Source organism: Bos taurus, chromosome 11, assembly GCF_002263795.3.
Source record: "Bos taurus isolate L1 Dominette 01449 registration number 42190680 breed Hereford chromosome 11, ARS-UCD2.0, whole genome shotgun sequence".
NCBI classification, from domain to species: Eukaryota; Metazoa; Chordata; class Mammalia; order Artiodactyla; family Bovidae; genus Bos; species Bos taurus.
In genome coordinates, this window is record NC_037338.1 from 74,271,867 (window position 1) to 74,296,256 (window position 24,390).

Sequence of the window (24,390 nt, forward strand, 5' to 3'; positions counted from 1 at the left end):
GTTGCTCAAACTGTTTTCTATTTTAGAAGATGCGTTCCGTCTCATCGCTTGGAATGAGAACAGTGGTTATCTCAGAATTATTATTTTGTTATATTTTCAGCTAAAGGTGAGAACAAGATGGGGTTAAATGTGGATGAGTAGCAGGGTAACGAGCTAAACTGAGCTCACAGCTACAATCACACACACCTTGACAGAAGTGAAAGTGTAAAAAAGGTCTAATCTGAACGTTCCACCTGCAGGCGAGAAGTACATAATAGGGACCCCAAGGGAAACATAATATTGGAAGAGGGGGTCAGTGGATGTGCCCATGGGTACTGAAGAATCCACAAAAAGTACACCAAAACGGACCGTGGTCTACTTGGCATATCCGCACCGATGGACCTTGAACTAATCCGTAATTTCAGCTACTTCCAGCCTGAGAATCTGCCTTGAACAGTCAATAAATGTCTACCACTCGGCTGCGAACCTAACAAATTTCTAGGTCCTGAAACCCCACCCTGGCCATAAGTTCGCATCCTCCATGAAATGTAAAACTCAGCCACCTCCCGCGAGGCCGCCTTCCTGCCTACGGACACTGCCGAGCCAGATCGCGCGACCCTAGGGAGCAGCCTCATCTCTGGGGCCTGGTGATGACGTCACGCGGCCCCTTGCTAGCATCGCGAGACTCTCTTCTGCCTCCTCCAGTTCCCTACCCTCCCAACCGTCAGCGCCCGCTGCCAGGCAGCGGCGGGGATGGCGAGCCGAGGAGCCAGGGTGGTGACGAGAGCAGCGGTCCCGCCATTGGACGAGGAAGCCTGAGGGACGGGCCAGCGTGGTGAACAAGCAGAGACCGAGGCTGCTGGCCCCGAGAGAGCGAGGGCCATGGAGGCCAGCATGCCGAAGCGGAAGGAGCCTGGCAAGTCTCTGCGCATCAAAGTCATCTCCATGGGCAACGCCGAAGTGGGAAAAGTGAGTATCGCGCTGGGAGGGGCGGGACCGCAGCGCGGCGGAGCGACGTGCCGATTGGCTGGGAGGGCGGCCACTCAACAGCCTGGTCGCCCGGCCTCCTCCCCGCCCCTGAGCAGGCCTGGGTCTCCTGAGGGATACGGCTCCACGAGGAAAAACTCTCCTGACCTTTTTGACCTTTGGGTTGCCCCCCTCCGACACCTAAAAAGGTGTCTCGAGTGGCCACTAACCGTTGACTATATCCCAAAGAGAGAGGAGGCCTAGGTCCTCATGTCAGATCGTATGCTTGGATAACATACCCAAGCGTTCTGGGTGACCCGTACAGGACTTTGAGGTGGAGAATAAAAGTTCAGTTACCCCAGCAGAGCTTGGGAGCTGATAACTTACTGGGCTGTGTGTGAGGATGGGGATTTGTAAAATTTACCCTGTAGATGTGGAGCCCAGAATCTACATTTCATTTGTAAGAGAGCGTAACTGATGCTGAAGTGATTCACAGGGAGGTGCAGTGGATGTCAAGGAACTTGCATTATTTTGTTTTGTTTGTGTTTATCTCTGATAGTGTCACCACATGCATTATCGCAAAGAAGTCTTAGATCCACTGTCTTTTCCTATGGTGCTTCTGCTGCTGCTGCTGCTGCTGCCAAGTCGCTTCAGTCATATCCGACTCTGTGCGACCCCAGAGACAGCAGCCCACCAGGCTCCTCTGTCCCTGGGATTCTCCAGGCAAGAACACTGGAGTGGGTTGCCATTTCCTTCTCCAATGCATGAAAGTGAAAAGTGAAAGTGAAGTCGCTCAGTCCTGTCCGACTCCTAGCGACCCCATGGACTACAGCCTACCAGGCTCCTCCGTCCATGGGATTTTCCAGGCAAGAGTACTGAAGTGGGGTGCCATTGCCTTCTCCAATGGTGCTTCAGCTGGCTATCAACTCTAAACTCTCCCATAGTATTGGGGGTAGGGAGGGCAGGAGGTGAATGGAGGTCTTTATCCCCATGTGAATTCTAAGACCGCCTCTTCTTCATCCAAATTGTCTCTTCAGGGTGAGTGGAAGCTGTTAGTTAAGAACCTTCCAAGGTCATCAAATCAGTGACTGAGACAGAATTAGAACCTGGGTCTTCACACTCCCATTGCAGTGTTCTTTCCATCATTGTTGTTTAGTCGCCAAGACTCTTGCGACCCTGTGGACTGTAGCCCGCCCGGCTCCTCTGTCTGTGGGATTTCCAAGGCAAGCATACTAGATTGAGTTGCCATTTCCCTTTCCAGGGGATCTTCCTAACCCAGGGATCAAACCCGCATCTCCTGCATTGCCGGCAGATTCTTTACCACTGAGCAACCGGGAAGCCCCCCTTTCCAATCATTATTTGCTGTCAAAATCAACTCCTAGTAGGATCTACATGCCCAGAGAGCTGTTAATGGGAGTGTTTATGCCAAAGACCTGCACGTAATTGATGCTCAGTAAATGTTTATTAGTGTCTTTTCTTTCCATTTAGTATTATTTTGTATTGTTTATATATCTGTGTATATGTATGTAGTAACGTAGCTGAAGGTCGATGATTACTGAATGTAAACTATGTGCCAGGCATTGAAAAGAAAAGAAAGACCTCTAGAAGGTCATATACTAAATACTAAACACTAAACTGGCTAAGTGAGCATGCTCACTTTTAAAATTTTGCTATGCTTAATGATTCAACTTTATTTTTTTTTTTTGATTCAACTTTAGAAATAGCTTAAAATGTCCAGTATCAACCACGTTCATGTAATACAGTTCTAGATTTATTAACCAATGCAGTTAGGGAGAAAGAAATAATGTACGAAATGCTGAAAAGGAGAAAGCAAAATTGCCATTATATGTTAATGATATGATTGTTTATCTGAAAACCCAAAGAGAATTAACTGAAAACCTATTAGAAACAACAAGACAAAATTAATACATAAAAACTTACAGCTTTACTGTATTAGAATTATAATTTTGGACTATATATTTGAAAAACTGTTTTAGTTTACAATAACGACCAAAATAAAGTGCCCAGGCTTAAACTGCAGAAGATATAGGTAGGTCTTAGGACCTATATAACAGAGAAAGCAATGGCACCCCACTCCAGTACCCTTGTCTGGAAAATCCATGGACGGAGGAGCCTGGTAGGCTGCAGTCCATGGGGTTGCTAAGAGTCGGAGACAACTGAGCGACTTCATTTTCACTTTTCACTTTCATGCATTGGAGAAGGAAATGGCAACCCATTCCAGTGTTCTTGCCTGGAGAATCCCAGGGACAGAGGAGCCTGGTGGGCTGCCGTCTCTGGGGTCGTACAGAGTCAGACACGACTGAAGTGACGCAGCAGCAGCAGCAGCAGCAGCAAGACCTATATAAAGAAACATTTCTACAGAGACATGCAATTACTTAGACAAGTGGAAAGGTATGTGTCCTCTTAATTAGGATCACTCAATATTTTGGAGATATCAGTTCTTTAAAATAATCTACAAATGTCATTCAATTATAGTTAAAACATCAGTAGTTTTTTTCTTCAGAACATAATAAAAGGTACTAAAAGTCCTTAGGAAAAATTAAATGTGAGACTAACCAAGAAAATTGAGGAGAAGAAATGAGAGGAAACTAACACTACCAGATATTAAAACATATTTTAAAGTTACTAAAGTTTTCCTATTGATACTGGAAAGTAAATACAGAGACACTAGTGAAACAGACTGGAGTCCAGAAATAAACCAAAATGTATAAGGAAATTCAGTTTACTAGTTAAACTGGGAAATTAGGGGCCATTTAATAAATACTTTTGTTACAACTATTTACTATTTGGGGGTAGGAGTGGATTCCTTCTGAATGCCTTTCTCAAAAATAATTTTTTCATAGATGAAATATTTAAGTGTAATTAAAAAATGTTTGCCTTAGTTATAAAAGTAAAACATACTCATTTTAAAGAATTTAGAAAATGTAGGAAAATATACAGATAAATAATTTTAGGTTAAAAAGACATGCCCTAGTAAATAATCCTTGGCTCAAAGGACAAATCAAAGCAAATGACAAAATAACTAGAAACCAATGAAAGGAGAGAATCCATGCCAAAATCTTCAGGGCAGATTGAAAGCAATCCTGAAAGAAAAATGAATTATCTAACTCATTTCTAAAAAGGAGACATTGGGAGGGAGGGGGGTTCAGGATGGGGAGCGCGGGTGTGCCTGTGGCAGATTCATCTCGATGTTTGGCAAAGCTAGTACAATATTGTGGAGTTTAAAAATAAAATAAAATTTAAAAAAAAATAAAAAGGAGACATTAAAAACTAAAAGAACTTAGTAGTTGTACAACTTTGTGAATATGCTTGGAACCACTGAACTGTACACCTTAAAAGTATGAATATAATGGTATGGTATAACTGAATTTTCAAAAATAAAGAAACTTAAGACAGAAGAAAAAGGGCCTTAAATATGAGAGAAAGAATTCCCTGGAAAGATTAATGAAAAAGAAAAATGCCTAAAATTTATTTTAAGAAAAATAGAGAAAGCAAAATATTACAAGATTAGTGCTGAAAATCATATTCTGGAAGAAATTAAAAGAAAGATTAGAGAATACTATATATATTCAGTTCTTGGGATCATATTTCAAAATACAGAGAAAATGGAGGATTTCTTAGCAAGGTATAAATTACCAAAATTGACTCAAAAAGTAGAATACCCAAGTGACCATTCATACAAAAAGAAATTGGAAAAAGCAATTAAAAGATTTATTATCCTAAAAGGTATCAGGATCAGATGGCTTCATGAAAAGATTTATTTAAGCTTTAAATAACATATAATTTCAGTTATTTAAGTTATTCCAAGGCAAAGAAAAAGATGAACAGCACTCCAATTTATTTATATAAAGTCATGGTGACTTAAATAGCAAAACTTGATATAGTCTCAAAAAAGAAAAGTATATATACTATTTTCATATATGCATACAAATGCATAATTCCTAAATATCCATGAATAGAATTCAGCAGCATATCAAAAATTTCACTATTAGCAAGTAGGGTTTATTCCCGGAATGCAAACTTGGTTCAACATCAAGAAGTTAATCATCATAATTTGTTTATATTCTAAACCCATTTTTCTGTTAGGCAATGTATCTTTCTTACCAGTTTTTCTGGTTTGAGGATGTTAGAGTTATTAACTTTTTGCCAGCTGTATGAGTTACGAATATTTGCCCCAGTTATGTTCTTTTAATACTTGGTGTTTTGCCATACAATTGCTTTTATTATTATTTGTATATACTCAATTATGCCCATCTTTTTTAAAATTGAAATATAGTTGATGTACAATATTATGTTAGCTCCAGGTATGTTACACAGTGATTTGACATAAATGATCATCACAAGTCTAGCAACCAGCTGTCCTCATATGAAGTTACTGCAATAATATTATTGACTATATTCTTCATGCTGTATAATACATTCTAGTGGCTTACTTCTTTTAATAAGAGGTTTGTACCTCTTATTCCTGTTTACCTATTTCACTTCCCCATCCCCTACCCCTTCTGGCAACCACCCATTTGTTCTCTGTATCTATGAGTCTGTTTTTGTTTTGTTTGTTAGGTTCCACATATAAGTGAGATCATATGGCATTTGTCTTTCTTTGACTTATTTTACTTAGCATAATACCCTCTAAATTTCATTCATGTTTTCACAAATGATAAGGTTTCACTTTTAAAATGAAAAAAATAAAATTTTAAAATTTATTTTAAAAATAACAGTTAATAGTCCATTATGTGCATATATATATATATATATATATATATATATATATATATCTTCTTTATCCATTCATCTATGGGTGAACACTTAGGTTGCTTCCATATCTTAGCTATTGTAAATAATGCTGCAGTGAACATCAGGGTGCATGTATCTTTTTGAATTGGCGTTTTTGTTTGCTTCAGGTAAGTACCCAGAAGTGAAATTGCTGGATCATATGGTTGTCCTATTTTTATTTTTTTTGCCCAGCCTTCATACAATGTGTTCCATTGTGACTGCACCAGTTTACAATCCCACCAGTGTTGCACAAGGATCCCTTTTCTCCACATCCTAACACTTGTTATTGTCTTTTTGATACCAGTATAAGGTGGTATCTTACCAGTTAAGATAACTGGTAAGATATACTGGTTACCATTCTTACCAGTATAAGGTGGTATCTCATTGTAGTTTTAATTTACATTTCCCTTATGATTAGTGGTGTATTTTTATGTATGGTGTGAGAAAGTAGTTCAGTTGATTGTTTTACATATAGCTGTCTAGTTTTCCCAACACCATTTATTAAAAGTGGTGTGTTTTCCCATTGTATATTATTGCTTCTTCGTCATTGACTGACCATCTAACTGTAGATTTGTGTCTGGGCTGTCTATTCTGCTCCATTGATCTATGTGTCTGTTTTTGTGTCAATATCCTACTGTTCTGATTACTGCCATTTTGTACTATAGTTTGAAATCAGAGGGTATACCTCCTGCTTTGTTCTTTTTCAAGATGTTTTAACTATGCTTTTCTGTTGTTTTCTTTTTTTTTTTATGGTTTCTGGGTTTTCTGTCTTGGTTGAAAAGGTTTTCAGATGTTCTACATATATTGTGCATTTTCTTCTGAAATTTTTATTGTTTTATTCTGAAATACTTAAATCACAAATTCACCTGTAATTTTTTTTGCATATAGGTAAGTTAAGGGCCTAACTTAATTTTTTTTCCCTGATGGATAGTCAGTGTACCAGTAACATTATACTAAATAAATTATTTTTCGCATTGACTTTAAATATCACTTTTGTCACTTTTAAAATTTTCATGTATAATGGGATCTATTTCTGAGCTCTCTATTCTTTTCTACTAATCTACTTGTCTATTCTTATGCCAATATAAGACCCTCTCAATTGGTTTTAAACTATATTTTAATACCTGTCAATGCAAATTCTCACCTCTTTCTACTGCCCTGTATTTTATATTTCAATTAGTTCTTCTCAGATAGCTGTTCTTTCATATGAATTTTAGGATAATTCTATCACCTGCCTCCTGAGAAATCTGTATGCAGGTCAAGAAGCAACAGAACTGGACATGGAACAACAGACTGGTTCCAAATTGGGAATGGAGTACGTCAAGGCTGTATATTGTCACACTGTTTATTTAACTTATAGGCAGAGTATATCATGCAAAATGTCAGGCTGGATGAAGCACAAGCTGGAATCAAGATTGCAGGGAGAAATATCAATAACCTCAGATATGCAGATGACACCACCCTAATGGCAGAAAGTGAAGAGAAACAAAAGAGCCTCTTGATGAAAGTGAAAGAGGAGAGTGAAAGAGCTGGTTTAAAACTCAACATTCAAAAACTAAGATCATGGTCCCATCACTTCATGCTAAATAGATGGGAAAACAATGGAAACAGTGACAGACTTTCTTTTCTTGGGCTTCAAAATCACTGCAGATGGTGACTGCAGCTGTGAAATTAAAAGACACTTGCTCTTGGGAAGAAAAGCTATGACCAGCCTAGACAGCATATTAAAAAGCAGAGACATTACTTTGCTGACAAAGGTCTGTCTAGTCAAAGCTATGGTTTTTCCAGTAGTCATGTATGGGTGTGAGAGTTGGACCATAAAGAAAGCTGAGCACCAAAGAATTGATGCTTTTGAACTGTGGTGTTAAAGGCTCTTGAGAGTCCCTTGGACTGCAAGGAGATCAAACCAGTCAATCCTGAAGGAAATCAGTCCTGAATATCCATTGGGAGGACTGATGATGAAGCTGAAGCTCTAATCCTTTAGCCACCTGATGCAAAGAACTGACTCATTGGAAAAGACCCTGATGCTGGGAAAGATTGAAGGCGGGAGAAGGGGACAACAGAGGATGAGTTGGTTAGATGGCATCACCGAAGTGATGGACATGAGTTTAAGCAAGCTGTGGGAGCTGGTGATGGACAGTGAGGCCTGGCGTGCTGCAGTCCATGGTATCACAAAGAGTTGGACACAACTGAGCAACTGAACTGAAATTAGGGAGGAAAAAAAGATTCAAACCTTAAGATTTTAATTGAAACTGCTTTTAAAAAGAAAAGTGCCTAAGAATCTACTTAAGAGGAATAGAGAATGCAAAAAACTCTCTCTATATTTATGTTATTTAACTTAGCTTGTAAGATCCTAAGGCCCAGAAACCCTGTTTCTTTATAGGGAGTGGTTATTCATACTATTAATTAAATGTGTATCTCTTTAAATACTTAGGACTAGTGTTTAAATTGTCTACTGGAGTTAAAGGACTTGCAGGTCCCTTAATCTTATGAATAATTTAGAGAAAGGCTGTATTTATTTTTCTAGGATAGTGTGAGAGAAAACATTTGAAAAGTGCTTTCAAGCTATAAAGTGTTTTTTAAAGTGTAGCTTCTTAGCAGTAGTTATTCTAAAAAAGTTTTTCCTTCAGTTCCCAGTGAGCTTATTAAGTACTTTTTAAAGCAGCTGTCCTATTTAATTTAGATTGAGGTTCATCAGGAAAGTGAGCAGAATAAGCTTCATCACCCGTGCATCAAGTAAATTATGTTTCATGAGTGCTAAGGATTGCTGTTAATGTACAAATCATTTTAAATTGCTTTTTCATTGGTACTGAGCTAATCCCTCAGATGTGAAGATACAAGATAAAAGTAAAATACCGGTGCTTGCCTTCAAGTAGTTTACTGTCTAGCTGAAGAGATAAAATTATGTGCAGGCAAAAGATAACAAGGCAGTGAATGATAAAAACATTGTATATATATTTATATATACATCTATATATGTATGTAGTTTATGTTGGAGAAGTTTAGATGTAGGCAAGATCTCTTATAACCAGAGTGCTTAGGGATAAGTAAGATTTGGAAAGAAGGGAGAAAGCTCATTCCAAATTGGAAGGAAAGTAATGACAAGAGTCAGGAAGTCAGGCCTGGAGTTTGGCAGAAATGGAGGATTTATATTAAAAGAGTTCAGACAGAAGACAGATTAGGGTCAGATTATGGAGGGTCTTGAATAATGGACAGAGGAGTTCGGATGTTGAACTCTTGGCAGTGAGAAGCTGCTGAAGATTTTTAGTTAGAGAAGTGAAATAATGTTAGCGGTATGCAGTGTTGGTTGAAATTGGGAGGGAAAGGAGGCATAAAGACCAATAAAGAATTTCCTATAGTTGTTCAGGAGTAGATAATGAAGACCTAAACTAAAGTCGTATCAATGGGAATTAGAACGAAGAGAAAGATTGAAGAAACAGTGAAAAGAAGATTTAGAAAGACTCAGAGTCAGATATGACTTTAATAATTTAATCCTCTGTAATTGGGAAAATGGTATTATTAACGGAAACAGATGTCAGCAGGATGAGCAGTTTGCTGTTTTTATGTATAAGATTAGTTCATATTTGGACACGTGGAATTTGTAGAATGGTTGGACATCTAAGTAGAAATTAGTCTAGTAGATATTTGGAGATGTGGATCTGGTCTGGGGAGGGAGGTCGAGATAGGTATTTTGGTGTTATTATTAAAAGTATGTTGGTGTTATTCTTGAGTAGAAGAGGTCTTCAAAAGAAGAGAGAATAAGGATTGAGCACTAAATTGAAAACATACCCATATTTGGTATTAAGGAAAGAATTTTGAAATAATTTTTCTTTAAAAACTTCACCTTTAGTACTTGTTTCAGTTATTTTATAATTTCGGCTTTTGAAAAAGATTTGTCTCATAGGGGTAGATGAAGAAACCATAATGAAGAAATGTGCTTATTTTTTATGGGTTCCCAGAGTGTCTTTACTCAAAGCTTTTATTTTTACCTTTTTAGAGCTGTATTATAAAGCGATACTGTGAGAAGAGATTTGTGTCTAAATACCTTGCAACAATTGGAATTGACTATGGAGTCACAAAGTGAGTACATATATTGTTTCCTTGGGCTTGCAAATCTCATAGAAATTCAGAACCCCTCTAAACTGATCTGTCTTGAAATAGAGATTCTGAAGATAAATTGGTTCAGAGAGGAATGAGACCTTTACAGACAGCAGTGATCATGTCATTCGTTCATCATGGAGCACGTTCTGTTCACCAGGCCTTCTAAGTGGGATGTAGGGATTGGTGATGGGCAAGTCAGCACAAAGCCTGACTGGCAGACGTGGCTCTTCAGGAAACATGTGTCTATGTAAGCAGGTCCTGTTAGCAGGTGCGTTTTTAGAGAATTTTGAAATATTCACTCCAAGAATTTTAAATATTATGTGAAAATTTTTCTATCAGAGAGCTTCCTTTTAGTGATATTTTTATAGCCTTTTGAAATCTAGCAAAAATGATCTGGGAAGAGTGAAATTAAGTATCAGTGGGAATTTATTTGGAGGTGGATTGAAGACGGGTTGAGCTTGGGGAGACAGTCACATTTGGAGGAAAGCACACCATGGAAGAGTAGAATGGAGGTAGATAGCTCGTCTCCAGAGAGGGAAGTTCAAGTGGTCAGTATTCTGACCCCAGCCCGCCCCTCCCTTCTCTGTCATTACATTCTTTGACACACTTTACTCTCCACGCACACTGAATTCGTGCAGTCATACTTTTCTCTCTCAGTGCCATCCTTCATTCTGTCCGCCTGAAATGTGCTCTCCCCTCGTCTCTCCACCTGTCAATCTTCTCAAGCTGTGAAATATACATGTTCCCATGAAACATTCTGAACATCCCCTTTACCGATCAGGACTCATTTTAATTGAAAATGACAGTTGTATTAAAATTCTCTGCTATTCATAGGTGTTAGCATAAATTATCTTGTCTTATTATTTGTATGTGTTTAATGTCTCCTGCTAGATTATGAGCTCCATGTCGAGAGACTATTAGAATAAATAATCTCCAAGTGCCTGGTACCATGCTAGTACACAGTCCATACTCAATCAATAATTATTGTTAGGTAAGATAGATGCACCTGAAGAGGAAGTTTGCAACATTAGAATATGAGGGCGGCATTCAAGAAGGTAGACTAAAGTGGTGAGGGGTATCTATACTTCAGGGCACAGGATTTCACTGATAAGGTAGTATATCCTGTTTAAGGCAGTTTTGTTTTGAGTCCATATTAGTAGCTAATTTATTTATCTAAGAAGTGAGAGTTATCATGTTATGCCATAGAGCTGTGGTTTATTCAATAGACTATAGTCATCTCAATATCTGAGGAATATTGGTTCCAAGACCCCTTGTGGATATCAAAACCTGCCGATGTTCAAATCCCTTATATATGATAGTGTAGTACTTACTATACACATTCTCTCAATACTTCAAATTTTCTCTATATAACTATAATACATAATAGAATGTAAATACAATGTTAATGCTATGTAAATAGTTGCCACTTTGCAGCAAATTCAAATTTTGCTTTTTGAAATTTTAAGGTTTTGTGTTTTTTTTTCCCCTGAATATTTTTGGTCCAAGTTCAGTTGAATCTATGGATACAGAACTTGCAGATACAGAGTGTTGCAGATATGGAGTGTTGATTATGTTCTGTTTCTGGTTGAAATTTTTTTTTTTTTTGTCCTTTGGTGAGGAAGAAGATATGGTTGACAGAAACCTAACTCAAGTCAAAAAAAAAAAAGGAGAGAATAAAAAGGCTATTGATCAATTCACATAATCCAATCATGAGGATATAGCTGGGTCTCAGAGATCCCTGGAACTAGGGAGGGATTTTACAACATGTTTCTCTCTACCGTTTGGCTCCCTCTCCACAGCTGCCAGTATCTCTCAGGCTTTCCAAAACTAATCTCAAATTTTAAAATCCCAGGGAAGGTTTTGATTGTCCAGGTGGTGACAGGCGCCTTTCCCCAGTTCTGTTAGCTGTGGCCAGCAGAGTGGCATCAAAAAAGAAGATGCAAGAACCCATTTAAACCACAGTTGGCAGGAGGAGGGGAGGTACTCTTTGAGCAGTCAAAACAATTGAAGCCCACTCCATCCTTCAAATCACAGTATGCTTAAGAACTATTTGCAGAGTCTGTAAAAATGAAGATTCCCAAGCTTCATCCAGTAAGATTCTGATTTACTGGGGCTGAGGTGGGGCACAGGACTCTACAATATAAACACTCTCCCCCTCTTTCCATAATTATGATTCAAGTGGTCTTCAGGACACAGTTTAGGAAAGCACTGGCTTGAGGTAATGAATTACCATTTTTCTTAAGGTAATATCCTCTGTCAGACTTCTGAAGTAAACTGCCCTGTTTGAGTTCCAATTTGTAAACAATTTATGTTACTTCCTGATTTTATAAACTTCAGTTCCATCCCTTCTCAGCTGCTATGTGACAGAACTTTCTAATAGGAGTTGTTATATAAGATCTTCTCCAGATGCTCTCAAACTCTTAAATATTTTGTTTTGTTTTGCTGTTCTCACATCCTTTTATGAGACAGATCCTGAATTCACAGTTGTTAAAATGAAAGGAAATGTGCATCTTAGGACTGATGAAATATGGCAGAGAATTCAGGACTGAAGAAATCACGATGAGATGAGTAGTGGTTAGTCTGATTTAAATATACAAGTGATATAAAACAACTGCAGGAATTATGGTTTCAGAATAGAAAGTGCATGTTATAAACTTGGACAGGGAATTATAATCATGAACAAAGCAGGAGGTAATAGAGAAACAATGAGAGCAGGTGCTATTTCCTTGTAGTCCACAGAGGGAGTCCTACCAATGCTGTCTGAAGCATGTTACTTAAAAAACAGAACTCTAATCTGTTGATTTATTGTTAATAATCTCTATTCTTAACCTTAGAGGAATTTTTTAGGAAATGCTATTTCTGTAATGAAGAACATTTATATTTAAAACTCAGTAATTCCCCCCAGTTTACTTCAGTTTCTTTTTCTTTCTTTTGTTAAATTCAGTGAAAAGTAAAATTTTCTTTTATTTTAAATGAATATAATCCCAATTTTATAAAAATATTGATGTTTATCATTCTTATCTATATATAAAAAAGAAGTCTACAGTGATGCTCATCTGTGTTAATGAAGGTTTTTTTTCTGGGTGGTAGGCTTTGGGGTTACTTTTAAGCTTTCATCTTTGTACTTTTCTTTAGTGTTTGAGTTATTTATAATGTTTCATTGATTCATTTTCCAGTAGTGATTTTTCTCTAGAAAATAAAAGGACTAGGAGCAAGAATGCTCTGATGTTAGCAGTAGTTAATTCTAATGTGAATGGTTGTTATTTCCCTTTTCTTTTCTCTACTTCCAAATTTCTGAAAAAGATTGACTGTTATCCTTGCTCAAATGAAGATCATAAGAAAATTGAACAAACATCATTAAAACAGTAATACAACTTTGTACTATTTATTTGTACCATTTATTGTACTGCATGGTAACAAGCACAACCAGTAGTAATTAAGATGTCATACTAAGTGAAGTCAAGCATTTTGGTTTTCTTCATCTTGCTCCTACTGTCCAAATAAATTTGTTTTAGCAGCACAGTAATAGCTACCGTTTGTTTTGTACGGGGAATAGACTGAACTGTCGTGGTAAGGTGAAGCTAAATGGGAGTGCTTGTTCTAAAAAAGCCTCTTAAATTTCATTCACATAACCTTTTGAAATTCATAAGCAACATAAATGATATTAACATGAGTACAGAAGCCATGACCCTCTTTGGGATTGTTTTCATTTGAACATTTCAGGGTACAAGTCAGAGACAGAGAAATCAAAGTTAACATCTTTGATATGGCTGGAGATCCCTTCTTCTACGAGGTAAGAAAGCCTTTTTGAGAAAAATCTATACCCAGTATTGTCAATGGGTTGAAGGAATGCTCCTGAATTATCAAAACAACAAATATTCAAGTCATGTGTAAAAATAGGTAAATTTAGCCAGTGTATGTGCCTTAACTTAATGGACATCTGTTGGTCTTTTGTACTGTCTCCTTAAATAGTGGTAGGAAATTTTGTTGCTAATCTTTCGAACACTTAGATAAGACATTTTAACCTTCAAAAGACTGTTGCTTTTCACTTTGTGCCTTAGCCTAGAACGTGAAAAGATAATTACATTCATCCTGAGGCTTAGGAATTCAGAAGTGAACCAACCCTTTGAGGCAGGGTTCTAGGGGGGTTTTCCAGGGCACTCCTCAGTCGTGTGTTCTCTCCCCCCAGAAGAAGTTAAAGCAGCTTCACTTTGTTTCCTTTCATCTCCCTATCAGTCCTCAGTAGTCTCAAAGTGAATCTCATGGCCGTTCTCCTTTGGTTTTCCTTCCGTCTGTTTTTCTTTTTCCATAAGGAGTCTCTTTACTCTTTCTAGTTTGGCCGTTTCATTTCTGCTTTTGTCTTTATTATTTCCTTCCTTCTGCTTGCTATGGATTTATTCTATTCTTCTTACAGAGAAGAGAGCTTAGGTTATTGATTTGAGATGTTCACCTTTTCTAATGTATGAATTTAGTAGTATAAATTCTCCTCTCAGCACTGCATAGCTGTATCCCACAAATTTTGGTATGTTGTATTTTCATTTTCATTTATACACTTCTTTTCAAAATTTCCTTTGAGATTTTCTGTTTGACCTATGGATTATTTAGAAGTATGTTGTTTAGTTTCCAAGTGTTTAGAAATTTTCCTGTTATCTTTCTGTTACTGATTTCTAGTTTGATTTCAGAGAACATACTGTGATCAGAGAACATACTGTATGATTTCAATTCTTTAAAATTTATTGAGGTTTTTTTCCTGGCTCAGGATGTGGCCTGTCTTGGTAAATGTTATGTGGGCACTTAAAAAGAATGTGTATTCTGCTATTGATGGATAAAATGTTTTTTAAATATTCATTAGATCCTTTTGGTCAGTTGTGTTGATGAATTCTTTTATATCCTTGCTTTTTTTCTGTTTAGTTGTTCTGTTAGTTGCTAAAAGAGGGGTTTTGAAGTTTCCAACTGTAACTGTGGATTTGTCTATTTCTCTTTTCAGTTTTTGCTTCACGTATTTGCAGCTGTCTTGTTTGGTGCATATACATTTAGGATTGCTTTGTATTCATTATATAATGTTGTTATTGTATACTGTCCGCCTGTGTCTCTGATAATTTTCTTCCTAATGTCTATTTTATCTGATGTTAATATAGGCATTTCTTCTTTCTTTTGATTAATATTTGCACGATACATCTTTTTCTATCTTTGCACTTTCAGCCTGCCTTTATCTTTATATTTGAAGTGACTTTCTTAGAGGACAATACATAGTTCAGTCATTTTTCTTTTTTAAGTATGATGCCAATTTTTGTCCTTAGCCCACTTATTTTTCTGTAACTATTGATATGTTAGGGCTTAAGTCTGCTATTTTACTTTTTGTTTTCTATTTTTTATTTCTATTTTCTTTTTCCTGTCTTCCCGTGGGTTACTTGAATGCTTTCTGAATTCCATTTTGATTTGTCTATAGTGTTTTTGAGTAAATCTTTCTGCATAGCTTTATTGGTGGACACTCTACTTACTACACTACATGTTATCACAGTCTACTGTTATTAGTTTAACAACTTTAGTGGGCTGTAGAAACTATTCCTCCTTTTATGTCCCTTTATCCTCTCCCGTTTATAATCATCTTCAATATTTTGTCTACATACAAGAGAACCACAGTAGTGTTTAATTTTTGGTTAACTGTCAAACATAATTTAGAGAATGAGAGACAAGGAAAGCATATTGTGTTTACTCATAGTTTTACTTGACCTACTCTTTCATCTTTCGTTGTGTTCCTATTTCAGGAAGGGGGGGCCCTTCCAGGGCCCAAAAGGGGGCTCTTGTCTAACACTCGGAAAAGAATTGACTGAGGAGACACATGTGCTGACAAAGCAAGAGACTTTACTGGGAAGGGGTGCCTGGGTGGAGAGCAGTGGGGTAAGGGAACTCAGGAGGACTGCTCTGCCGCATGGCTTGCAGTCTTGGTTTTTATGGTGCTAGGATGAGTTTCCAGGTTTTTTTCAGTCAGTCATTCTGATTCAGGGTCCTTCCTGGTGGTGCATGCGTTGTTCAGCCAGAATGGATGCCAGCGAGAAGGATTCTGGGAGGTGGTAGGACACGTGTTGTCTCCTTTTGACCTTTCCCAAATTCTTCCAGTAGGTGGTGGCTTGTTAGTTGCATGTTCCTTAACTAGGACCTCCTGTTGTGAAATAACTCACACAGATGGTTATTATGGTACCTGGCCAGTGTGGGTGCTTTCGGTTAGTGTGCCTCCCCTAACATTCCAAGGCTGCATCTTTCATCCTTTCTATTTAGAGGACTCCTTTAGCCATTCTTTTAGTGTAAGTCTGGTGGCAACAGATTCTCTTAGTTTTCCTTGATTGAGAATGTTTTGGTTTCCCTTTGGTCTTGAAGACTTTTCTTTTTTATTGCAGGTATGGGATTCTGGGTTGATATTGTTACCAGACCAAACTTGGGTCCGCTTGCCCTTGCACAGTAAATTCAATTCTACTGACAATGGGTTATGGTGAAGGAAAGTACAGTGTTTATTGCAGAGTGCCAAGCAAGTAGTTGGGAACTGCTAAAACATAGAACAAACCCCAAAATTCCTAAAGGGTTTTTCATCAAAGCATTTTTAAAGGTGAGGAAGGGAGGGTCGCAGGGTATGACATCAGCTGTTGCACAATTCTCTGATTGTTTGATGGTGAAGTAACAGGGCAGGGGTTGGCATTCTCTATCCTTAGGCACCAGTAGGTCTGGGGGTGCTTCTTGCTCTTGGTCATTAAGTAGTTCATTTCTTCCACTGGTGGCGGTTTTAGCATCTGTGAAACAGCTCAGGAAGTGTGCATCAGATACTATTATCTAGGTACTTAAAAGAGGAGCTATAGCAGAGGATATGGGGGAGGAGTCTGTCCTGAAAACGCTCCATGGGGTCCTGCTCAGTTAACAATTTTTCTTCTTTCTTTTGTTTCAGCATTTGAAAAATAGTGTGCTTCTTTCCTCTGGCCTCATGGTTTCTGATGAGAAATCTGCTGTCATTTGAAATGTCTTTTCCCCCCCCTTTGCTTTTTTAACATCGTCACTACTTTTTTAATATAAGATCAGGTCCATTTCATCTTAAGCTTAGAAATTTCTACTGTAAAATTGTTTCAACTCTGCATTAAGAAAGCAGCAGTGTTTTAAGCATTGTATTTCGTGGGAAAAATAGTACATATGACAGAAAACTTCCTACTTTGCTGTTTTCTCTAATTTCTCTTGAACTGTGTAAAGGTTCTTTCATGTTATGTGAGAATCATTTCTCCTCATATGATTATTTTCCTTTTCTTTACTTATATTTCCTTATCATTTGTTGTTTTCATGCCAGCTTTTATACTCCCTGAGCCTCTTAGCCCCAATAATTTCAACGCTTTCAGGGAAGAATGGGGTTTCTGACCGAAAGATTTATTGGGAAGGTTAATTACCTTCCCAATTAACCAATACCTATTGGTTAATTACCAATAGGTTCAGAGAGGTGTCATTTTCTTTTTTTCTTTCCTATTGCTCTCATGATTTTTTTCCTCTGTCTTTAGTTATTAGAGGTTTAATTATGATGTCTATTGGCATGGATTTCTTTGAGTTTTTCCTGTTTGGGGTTTTCTCAGCTTCTTATATGTGTAGGCTTACATCTCTTGACAAATTTGGGAAGTTTTCAGCCATTATTTCTTTAGTTCTTTTTCAGCCTTACCATATTTATCCTCTCCTTCCTGGACTCTGATCTTGTTATAGTGTCACAGGTTCCTAAGGCTCTGCTCTTTTCCTTTTTTGTTTCTTTTTTCTTTTCTTTCTTTTTTTTAAAGTTTATTTCCTCTTTGTTGTTCAGATTAGGTAATTTTTATTATCTTGCCTTCTGTTTCACTGATTCTTTCCACCATCTCCTCCATTCTGCTGTTGAACACAACTCCTGAGCTTTTTATTTTAGTCATTCTATTTTTTCAGTAATTAATTTTTCTAAAATTTCCACTGTGCCTTTGCTTGAGTAGGTGTGGGTAGATAGTGTTTTCCTGAGGTGTCAGTTTGGAGGAGAGTGGTTATCATGTAAAGTTCTTTGTCTTTCCTGGTCTTTCACTAAAGAGAGCAGCCTTTTGTTAGGCTTTAATTGGTCTGTACTCATTGGTATTTCCAAGTTGTACTTCTCCAGCTCTAAATTTTGGATACATGAGGAAAAGAAAACCTGGGAAACTCACCGCTGTGTCATTCCTCAGGTCCCAAGGTCCCTTGCTTGTCTGCCTTCTTCTCTCCACTTTCCAGAGTCTTCTTATGTATGTTATATGTATTTATATATAGTATCCAGGAATTTTACTTGTGCTTAGTGGAAATAATAGGGAAAAGTACATCTACTTCATCTGCCCAGAGGAAACGTAACTTAATGGCTATTTAATCTTCCATCTTGTGACACCCAGATATTTAGGTAAAATGAATGAATTCCTTTTGATTGTGAAGCCTTATAATGGTTATTTCAATTTCACAAGTATAGAACATTGTCAGTGAAAAAGGCATGGAGGCTCTCAGTGGCCAGAAGTTTGACATAGATTCTGACTACCAGAAATGCTAACATTAATCTTAGGTTACACCAAAGTTATGTAAGTGGAGGGTTAGGAGATGCCTGAGAATCAGTGTGGTCCAGATTTCTGTCATCGTAGGATATCTTTCCGTAGCATTCCTGATTGATGGCCATTATTCATTTACCAGATAGCAGCATGCCAGTTTTGATGCTGCAGACTGGGAATACACAACCCCTATTTTCACAACACATAAACATGTCAGAGAAGACACATGTTAAACAAAGGACAGAATGCTTGGGAGCACTTAATACCCACACCTAGCTTATCTGGAAAGTCAGGAAATCCTGTTGAAGGAAGCAGCATTTAAACTGAGTGTTGATGGAGAAGTAAGAGTTATGTAGGTTGGTGGGAATCCAGGGACAGTATAATTCACGGGACAGTTTTGAGTGGTGCAGACTGTAAGAGTTTGAAGAGTGCTTTTCTTTAATGATGGGGTCTCACCCCTTCACAAGTTAATCCTTTAGAGTTAAAAACTCCATATTAACGACTTCTCTGTTGTGAAGGCTGCCTTCCTTTGACTTTTGCCACTGATTCTGGTCTTGTTTTTGAAGCAACATAGACTGAGTCTGTGCTTCTGCAAGAGACCTCCTAATATTTGTTAATTTGCTTCTTTCAAGGTGAAACATTTTTTATTCTCGCTAATGCCTTCTGTTGGATAACCTCTAGTGAGCCGACAGGGAGCTGAGAACTGAGCACAGCCTTCCAGATATTGTCTGACTAGTGAAGAAGACTGAGTCTTCTGTTACTTTCTGTCATTAGACACTAGCATCTTACTAACGCAGCTCACAATTTCAATAGCTTTTTTTCAGCAGCTCACAGAAATAGAAGTATAATTAACAGAAGTGCCTTAAAATCATCACTTCTGAAGTACCTTTTCTCCAAAATAGCCTTGATCTCTCCTTTTTTGTCAAATTTTTGCTGTCTATAGCTCAAACCCTCCTTTTTGACAAAGCCAAAACCATCATCTTTCTAAGCCCTCAACTGACCAGCATACCCTGTTGCTCAGCACATGCCTAGTGAAGCACCCACGTTCATCCTCGGGGTCCCAGGCTTCCTCAGATCCTTAGCACCTGTTCTGTGTTGGAGCTTCCACTGTCAGCAGTCCAACCCACCAGGTTAACCCAAAGGGCCTACTGAGAAAAGATGGTCCCTCAGCGTGTCAGGTAAAGTGATCTCAGAGGGAAGTGTCGGAGGGGGGACTCCCGCCCAAGAGAAAGGTGGCCTGTGTCTTGCCATGAGTCTTGCTTCCCCTCGCACACACAACTGAATCCTGGGGTTTATTGGAATGAGTTAGTGGGTCTATAATAACTTTTTGAGGCCTGAGTGATATTAAACTAACAGCTTTTTCTAACCTACAAGCTTGAAAAGTGTGCCATCTCTGCTTTAAAGTTCAATGGTCCCAGTTCTCTTAGCATCCTATTTAATTAAACTGTGGATTAAGTCTGCCAGGACTAACAGTAGACTGCTCTTTGGGGAGATAAGAATAATAGGATTCTAAGGCACCACTGAGGCATCCACTTGGGCCTAAGGATACTCAGGTTTGAGGTAATAAAGTCACTCACTCAAGGTAACATAGGTAGATAGTTGCTGAACCCAGAATTGAACTTGAGTCCTTTGAAAGAGAAATCCATTGAGCTTTTTAAATTCTCTTTTTATACACAAATCTCACTTTGGACAGCATGATCTGCACCTTGCAATTTTCTTTTCCTCTTTGGCCTCTACTTCTGTTCTTTACTATAGCACATTCAGCCATTTGATTAAACAAATATGTGTCAAACATTTATACCTGCTAGGCCCAGGGACTGACACAAAGGTGATATGTGCCTTCACACCACTTATAGTCTAGTGGGGAAGACAGCTAGCTATGCCACCAACTATGAAACTAGACAGGAAGTGACATGAGTGCTCTTAGAAGTACAAAATGCTGTGGTATTCCAGGGGATATAGAGATTGCATTCTGTTTTGCAGGTGGAGGGGACCAGATGGTGAGGAAGGGAGAAGAAAAAGCTACATGAAAGATACAGTATTATAGCTTGACCTTGGAAAGTGGAAGATGAAGAGGTGTCCATTTCCAGGTGGAATTAGGAGGGCATAGGAGAAGGCAATGGCAACCCACTCCAGTACTCTTGCCTGGAAAATCCCATGGATGGAGGAGCCTGGTAGGCTGCAGTCCGTGGCGTTGCTAAGATTGGGATACGACTGAGCGTCTTCACTTTCACTTTTCACTTTCATCCATTGGAGAAGGAAATGGCAACCCACTCCAGTGTTCTTGCCTGGAGAATCCCAGGGATGGGGGAGCCTTGTGGGCTGCCATCTATGGGGTCGCACAGAGTCGGACACGACTGAAGCGACTTAGCAGCAGCAGCAGCAGCAGGGCAGGTTTGGAGAATGAGATTATCCAGTTTGAAGTACAGGAGATGGGTTGGGGGACAAGGCTGAAAAGTGGGTGGAGGACTGTTCAGAAACTGTTAATGTCAATTATAAGGGTTTGAACTTTGGAGAGTGTGCACTAGAGAAACAGGAAAGAATTTTTGAGCCAGGGCTTTAAAAAAGATACATATGCACAGTGTATAGTGTTGCTAGGGAGATTGCTTAGAAGACTTGAACAGTCATGCAATCAAGAGATAATATTGGCAACGAAAATGGAAAGGAAGTGATAGTGCAGGAAGCATGGTGGAGGCGGCTTCTGCAGAATTGTCTGAGCAGAGGGACAGGAGAGCAGCAGAGGCTAACACCAGGCTGTCAACCCAAGTGACTCAGAGAAGGGTGTGCTGCTTTCATCACTAGATGTTCAAGAGAAGGAAAAGTGGAGGAAGGAATGAGGTGGAGGGTTTCCTGTTATACGGATTGAATCTGAGGTTCCAACAGGGCATTGAGCTGGGAGTCTAGAGCTACTTGGAAATGCAGAAAGCACAGATGAAAGGACTCGTCTTGGAGGTTCTCACAGTTGAAACTGTGCAAGTGGTTGACTTTGCTGAGTTGGGAAGAAGGATAACAAAGAAAGGACGAGGGCCCAGGACAGGGTTTGGGGAACTGTGGCAGCAGACTGGAGTGGGAGCAATGGAGGGAAGAGGAGTCGGTGGAAGAAGGATGAGTTAAGGAACCTGGAGAATGTGATGTGGGAGTCAGGCAACAGGAGTCCGGACAGAAGGGAAAGCCCCCCTGTAGCTGCTGCTCGAGGGCTGAGGACCCTGAGTACTGAGGGGAAAGGACGCCTTCCTGGTCTTCATCATGTTAAATTCACTCTGATTATGTTGGGTTGGATTTTAGGGGATAGCTTCCTGTGTTTCTGTAAGTTAAGAGGCACTTACATTCTTGGCACAGGTGTCTCTCTATGCTCAGAAACCCGTAGATACTTCATGCCAGATGTGTGAGAGAGGTCTTTGTTCTTACCACATATCCAGCATAGGTCTCAGTACTTACCAGATTTTTCTGAAAAGAACACATAATACATGGCCTCTGTCAAGATTCTTACTGGGATTTTGGCCTGAAATCCGTAGTCTGTCAGTGTGACTCTTCATCCACCTAACCTGTCAGGTTAGTGCCTCTCCCACTTCACACCCTGCACTTCCTGCTCCCTCTTCCCAGAAAATACGCCCCAGAGGCGAGTTGCCATGGCTGATAAGAACCTCAGAGAATGAATGCAAGGAAGGAAGGGAGAAGGTGCTGATACACGTTGTTTCCCAGGCACCATTTAGGGGCTCTGCCTTCTTGATCTCATTTACTCCTCATAATAACCCTATGAAGTAAGTAGTATTATCCCCATTTTACAGATGAGGAAACTGAGACGCAGAGAGGTTAAGGGACTTGCCCAAGATCACACAACTAGTAAGTAAGTGTGAACCCGGATCTGATTCCAGGGCCTGTGCTGTTTTCCACTGCATATTACACAGACACTCAGAGTTCAGAGTTCCAGAGTTGCTGGTGAGACCCAGGAGTCCTAGGGAGGTTCTGGCCAGCCTCCTGGGAAAAGCCAGCTTTTGGATGTGATATGTAAATGGCTATACCTTGTTGCTGAGACTGGTGTCATTTTTGCCTTAAGTTCTTTTTAATTGTTCACTCACCTTCCTAGTTCTTCCTAAGAAGAACTTCATTCAATTTGTGTTCTTCTTAAGGCCTACTGATAACAATTAAAGATTGATTGCCTCTGGGGAGTAGAACTGGAGGTAAGGAGGGACAGGGTAGAAGGCTGTTAGATCCATTACAAGTTCTTCTATTCGAATAGACCTTTTAAAGAAAATCATGTTATTCTGATTTTATTAAAAGCCCTCCAAAGACCAGTAGTACAATTAGTAAACACTGTGAATACACACAAGAACACACTTTGCTAAGTTAATGACTGCGAGATGTACTTTTATAAAATCACAATATCTACATGTTGTGCATCTGTTTTTTTTATGTGAAGGTTCGTAATGAGTTTTACAAGGACACACAGGGTGTGATACTGGTCTATGACGTTGGGCAGAAAGATTCCTTCGATGCCCTTGATACATGGCTGGCAGAAATGAAGCAAGATCTTGGACCTCATGGAAACATGGAAAATATTGTATTTGCAGTGTGTGCCAATAAGGTAACTGTTTTGGAGATGAAATGCTCAACTTTCTAGGTTCATTATGGGAAGAGTGCAGCTCTGAGTTTTGGGGAATAAATAAGAAGAAAAAAATTATGTAATCTGTAATGTTAAGAATCGGCAGCTTTTCAAAACATATGTTCCTAAAACAAAAACAATTGAAAAACAAAACCTGGCATGTTATCCATTTTTTTCTGGTGCCATGTTTGGGAATGGATATTGGTGAGGGAGCAGGAGAGGTGGAGCCTAGTAATCAGACTCTGACCTGATTGGAGGAGGGGGCAGAAGTCAGGAAAATGGCCTGTGGAAAAGTGGAAAAGCAGACCGTGTGTGGCAAACGTGATGAAGCCAACTTCCACAGAGGTGAGCAGCAGCAGCTTTCTCAGGAGAAAGTGCTGGTAGCAGGCACTTGTGGTTTTGCCACAGAAAATCAGTCTATATTCAGTGCTAGTAATTTTTTGGTCCTGGTAATTTTATATACTGGTGCTGGGGTTCAGCTTAAGAATAGTTTTTGCCTCAGCAGAGGGTTGACAGAGACCTCATTGGGCCTATTCTAGAGGGACAAGGTTGGAATATTCTCTTCTCCGCTGCCTCCAACTCTCAATTTCAGATCGACTGTACTAAGCACCGCTGTGTTGATGAAAGTGAAGGACGTCTTTGGGCTGAAAGCAAAGGGTTCCTATACTTTGAAACTTCGGCTCAAACTGGAGAAGGAATCAATGAGATGTTCCAGGTAACCTGGCATTTTATTGTTTTAGAGTTTTTGTGTCTGACCATACCAAATTTTAGCTTAATGATGAGGAGCAGAAAGTAATAGAAGTTTCTTATTAGAATAAGCTGTTTCTTTTCAGAAGCAGGTAAGAAAGAGGGAATGGGAGAGAGAGGGTGAGAATGAGTGTGTGTGTGTGAGAGAGACGAGAGAGAAAGAGGGAGATTTGCCTCCTGTCTCTTTTAGATCAGAATTATCTACTTATCAGAATTACTGGGGAAATTCTTCAAAATACAAATTGCTGGGCTCCAGGTCCACTGGAAACTTAATGTTTTGTTGGAGCTGAGGAATCTTGATTTTAAAAAACCTCTCTAGGTGATTGCTCTGATCATCAAGTTTAATAACACTTATTATATACTTAAATGGGAGAAAGATTTTCTTTAAAACCATGTTTGGTTATATTTATATGCATAATCAAATGAAAGTATTACTTTGGCAAAATTGCCTTGCCATAGCTAATATAATCTTATTTTGTAGCCCTGTGGGTGCAGTTAGAGACCAGGAGACTATCATTGCAGGATCAGCGAGTCATATGTAAAAGTTCTGTCTCACCAATCAAGTAGGCAGTAGAAGGATGCAACCTGAATAGATGGGCACTTTTTAGAACTTGGGCTTCCCTTGTGACGCAGCTGGTGAAGAACCTGCCT

At 39.0% G+C, this 24,390-nt stretch overlaps 1 protein-coding gene across 3 annotated transcripts in view; it reads left to right on the forward strand.

Annotated features, from left to right (window-relative positions):
* The first annotated feature begins 647 nt into the window (after nt 1–647).
* DNAJC27 (DnaJ heat shock protein family (Hsp40) member C27) overlaps nt 648–24,390 on the forward strand; it is a 38,015-nt gene continuing 14,272 nt past the window's right edge. Inside the window, exons 1-5 of one of the 3 annotated variants that reach the window (XR_009496294.1) lie at nt 648–948; nt 9,737–9,819; nt 13,564–13,633; nt 22,810–22,974; nt 23,585–23,707. Coding sequence is in view for 2 of the 3 variants with exons in the window: in XM_059891416.1 (XP_059747399.1) it covers nt 862–948; nt 9,737–9,819; nt 13,564–13,633; nt 22,810–22,974; nt 23,585–23,707 (528 nt within the window). In the remaining variant the exon portion in view is untranslated. 3 annotated transcript variants of the gene reach the window in all.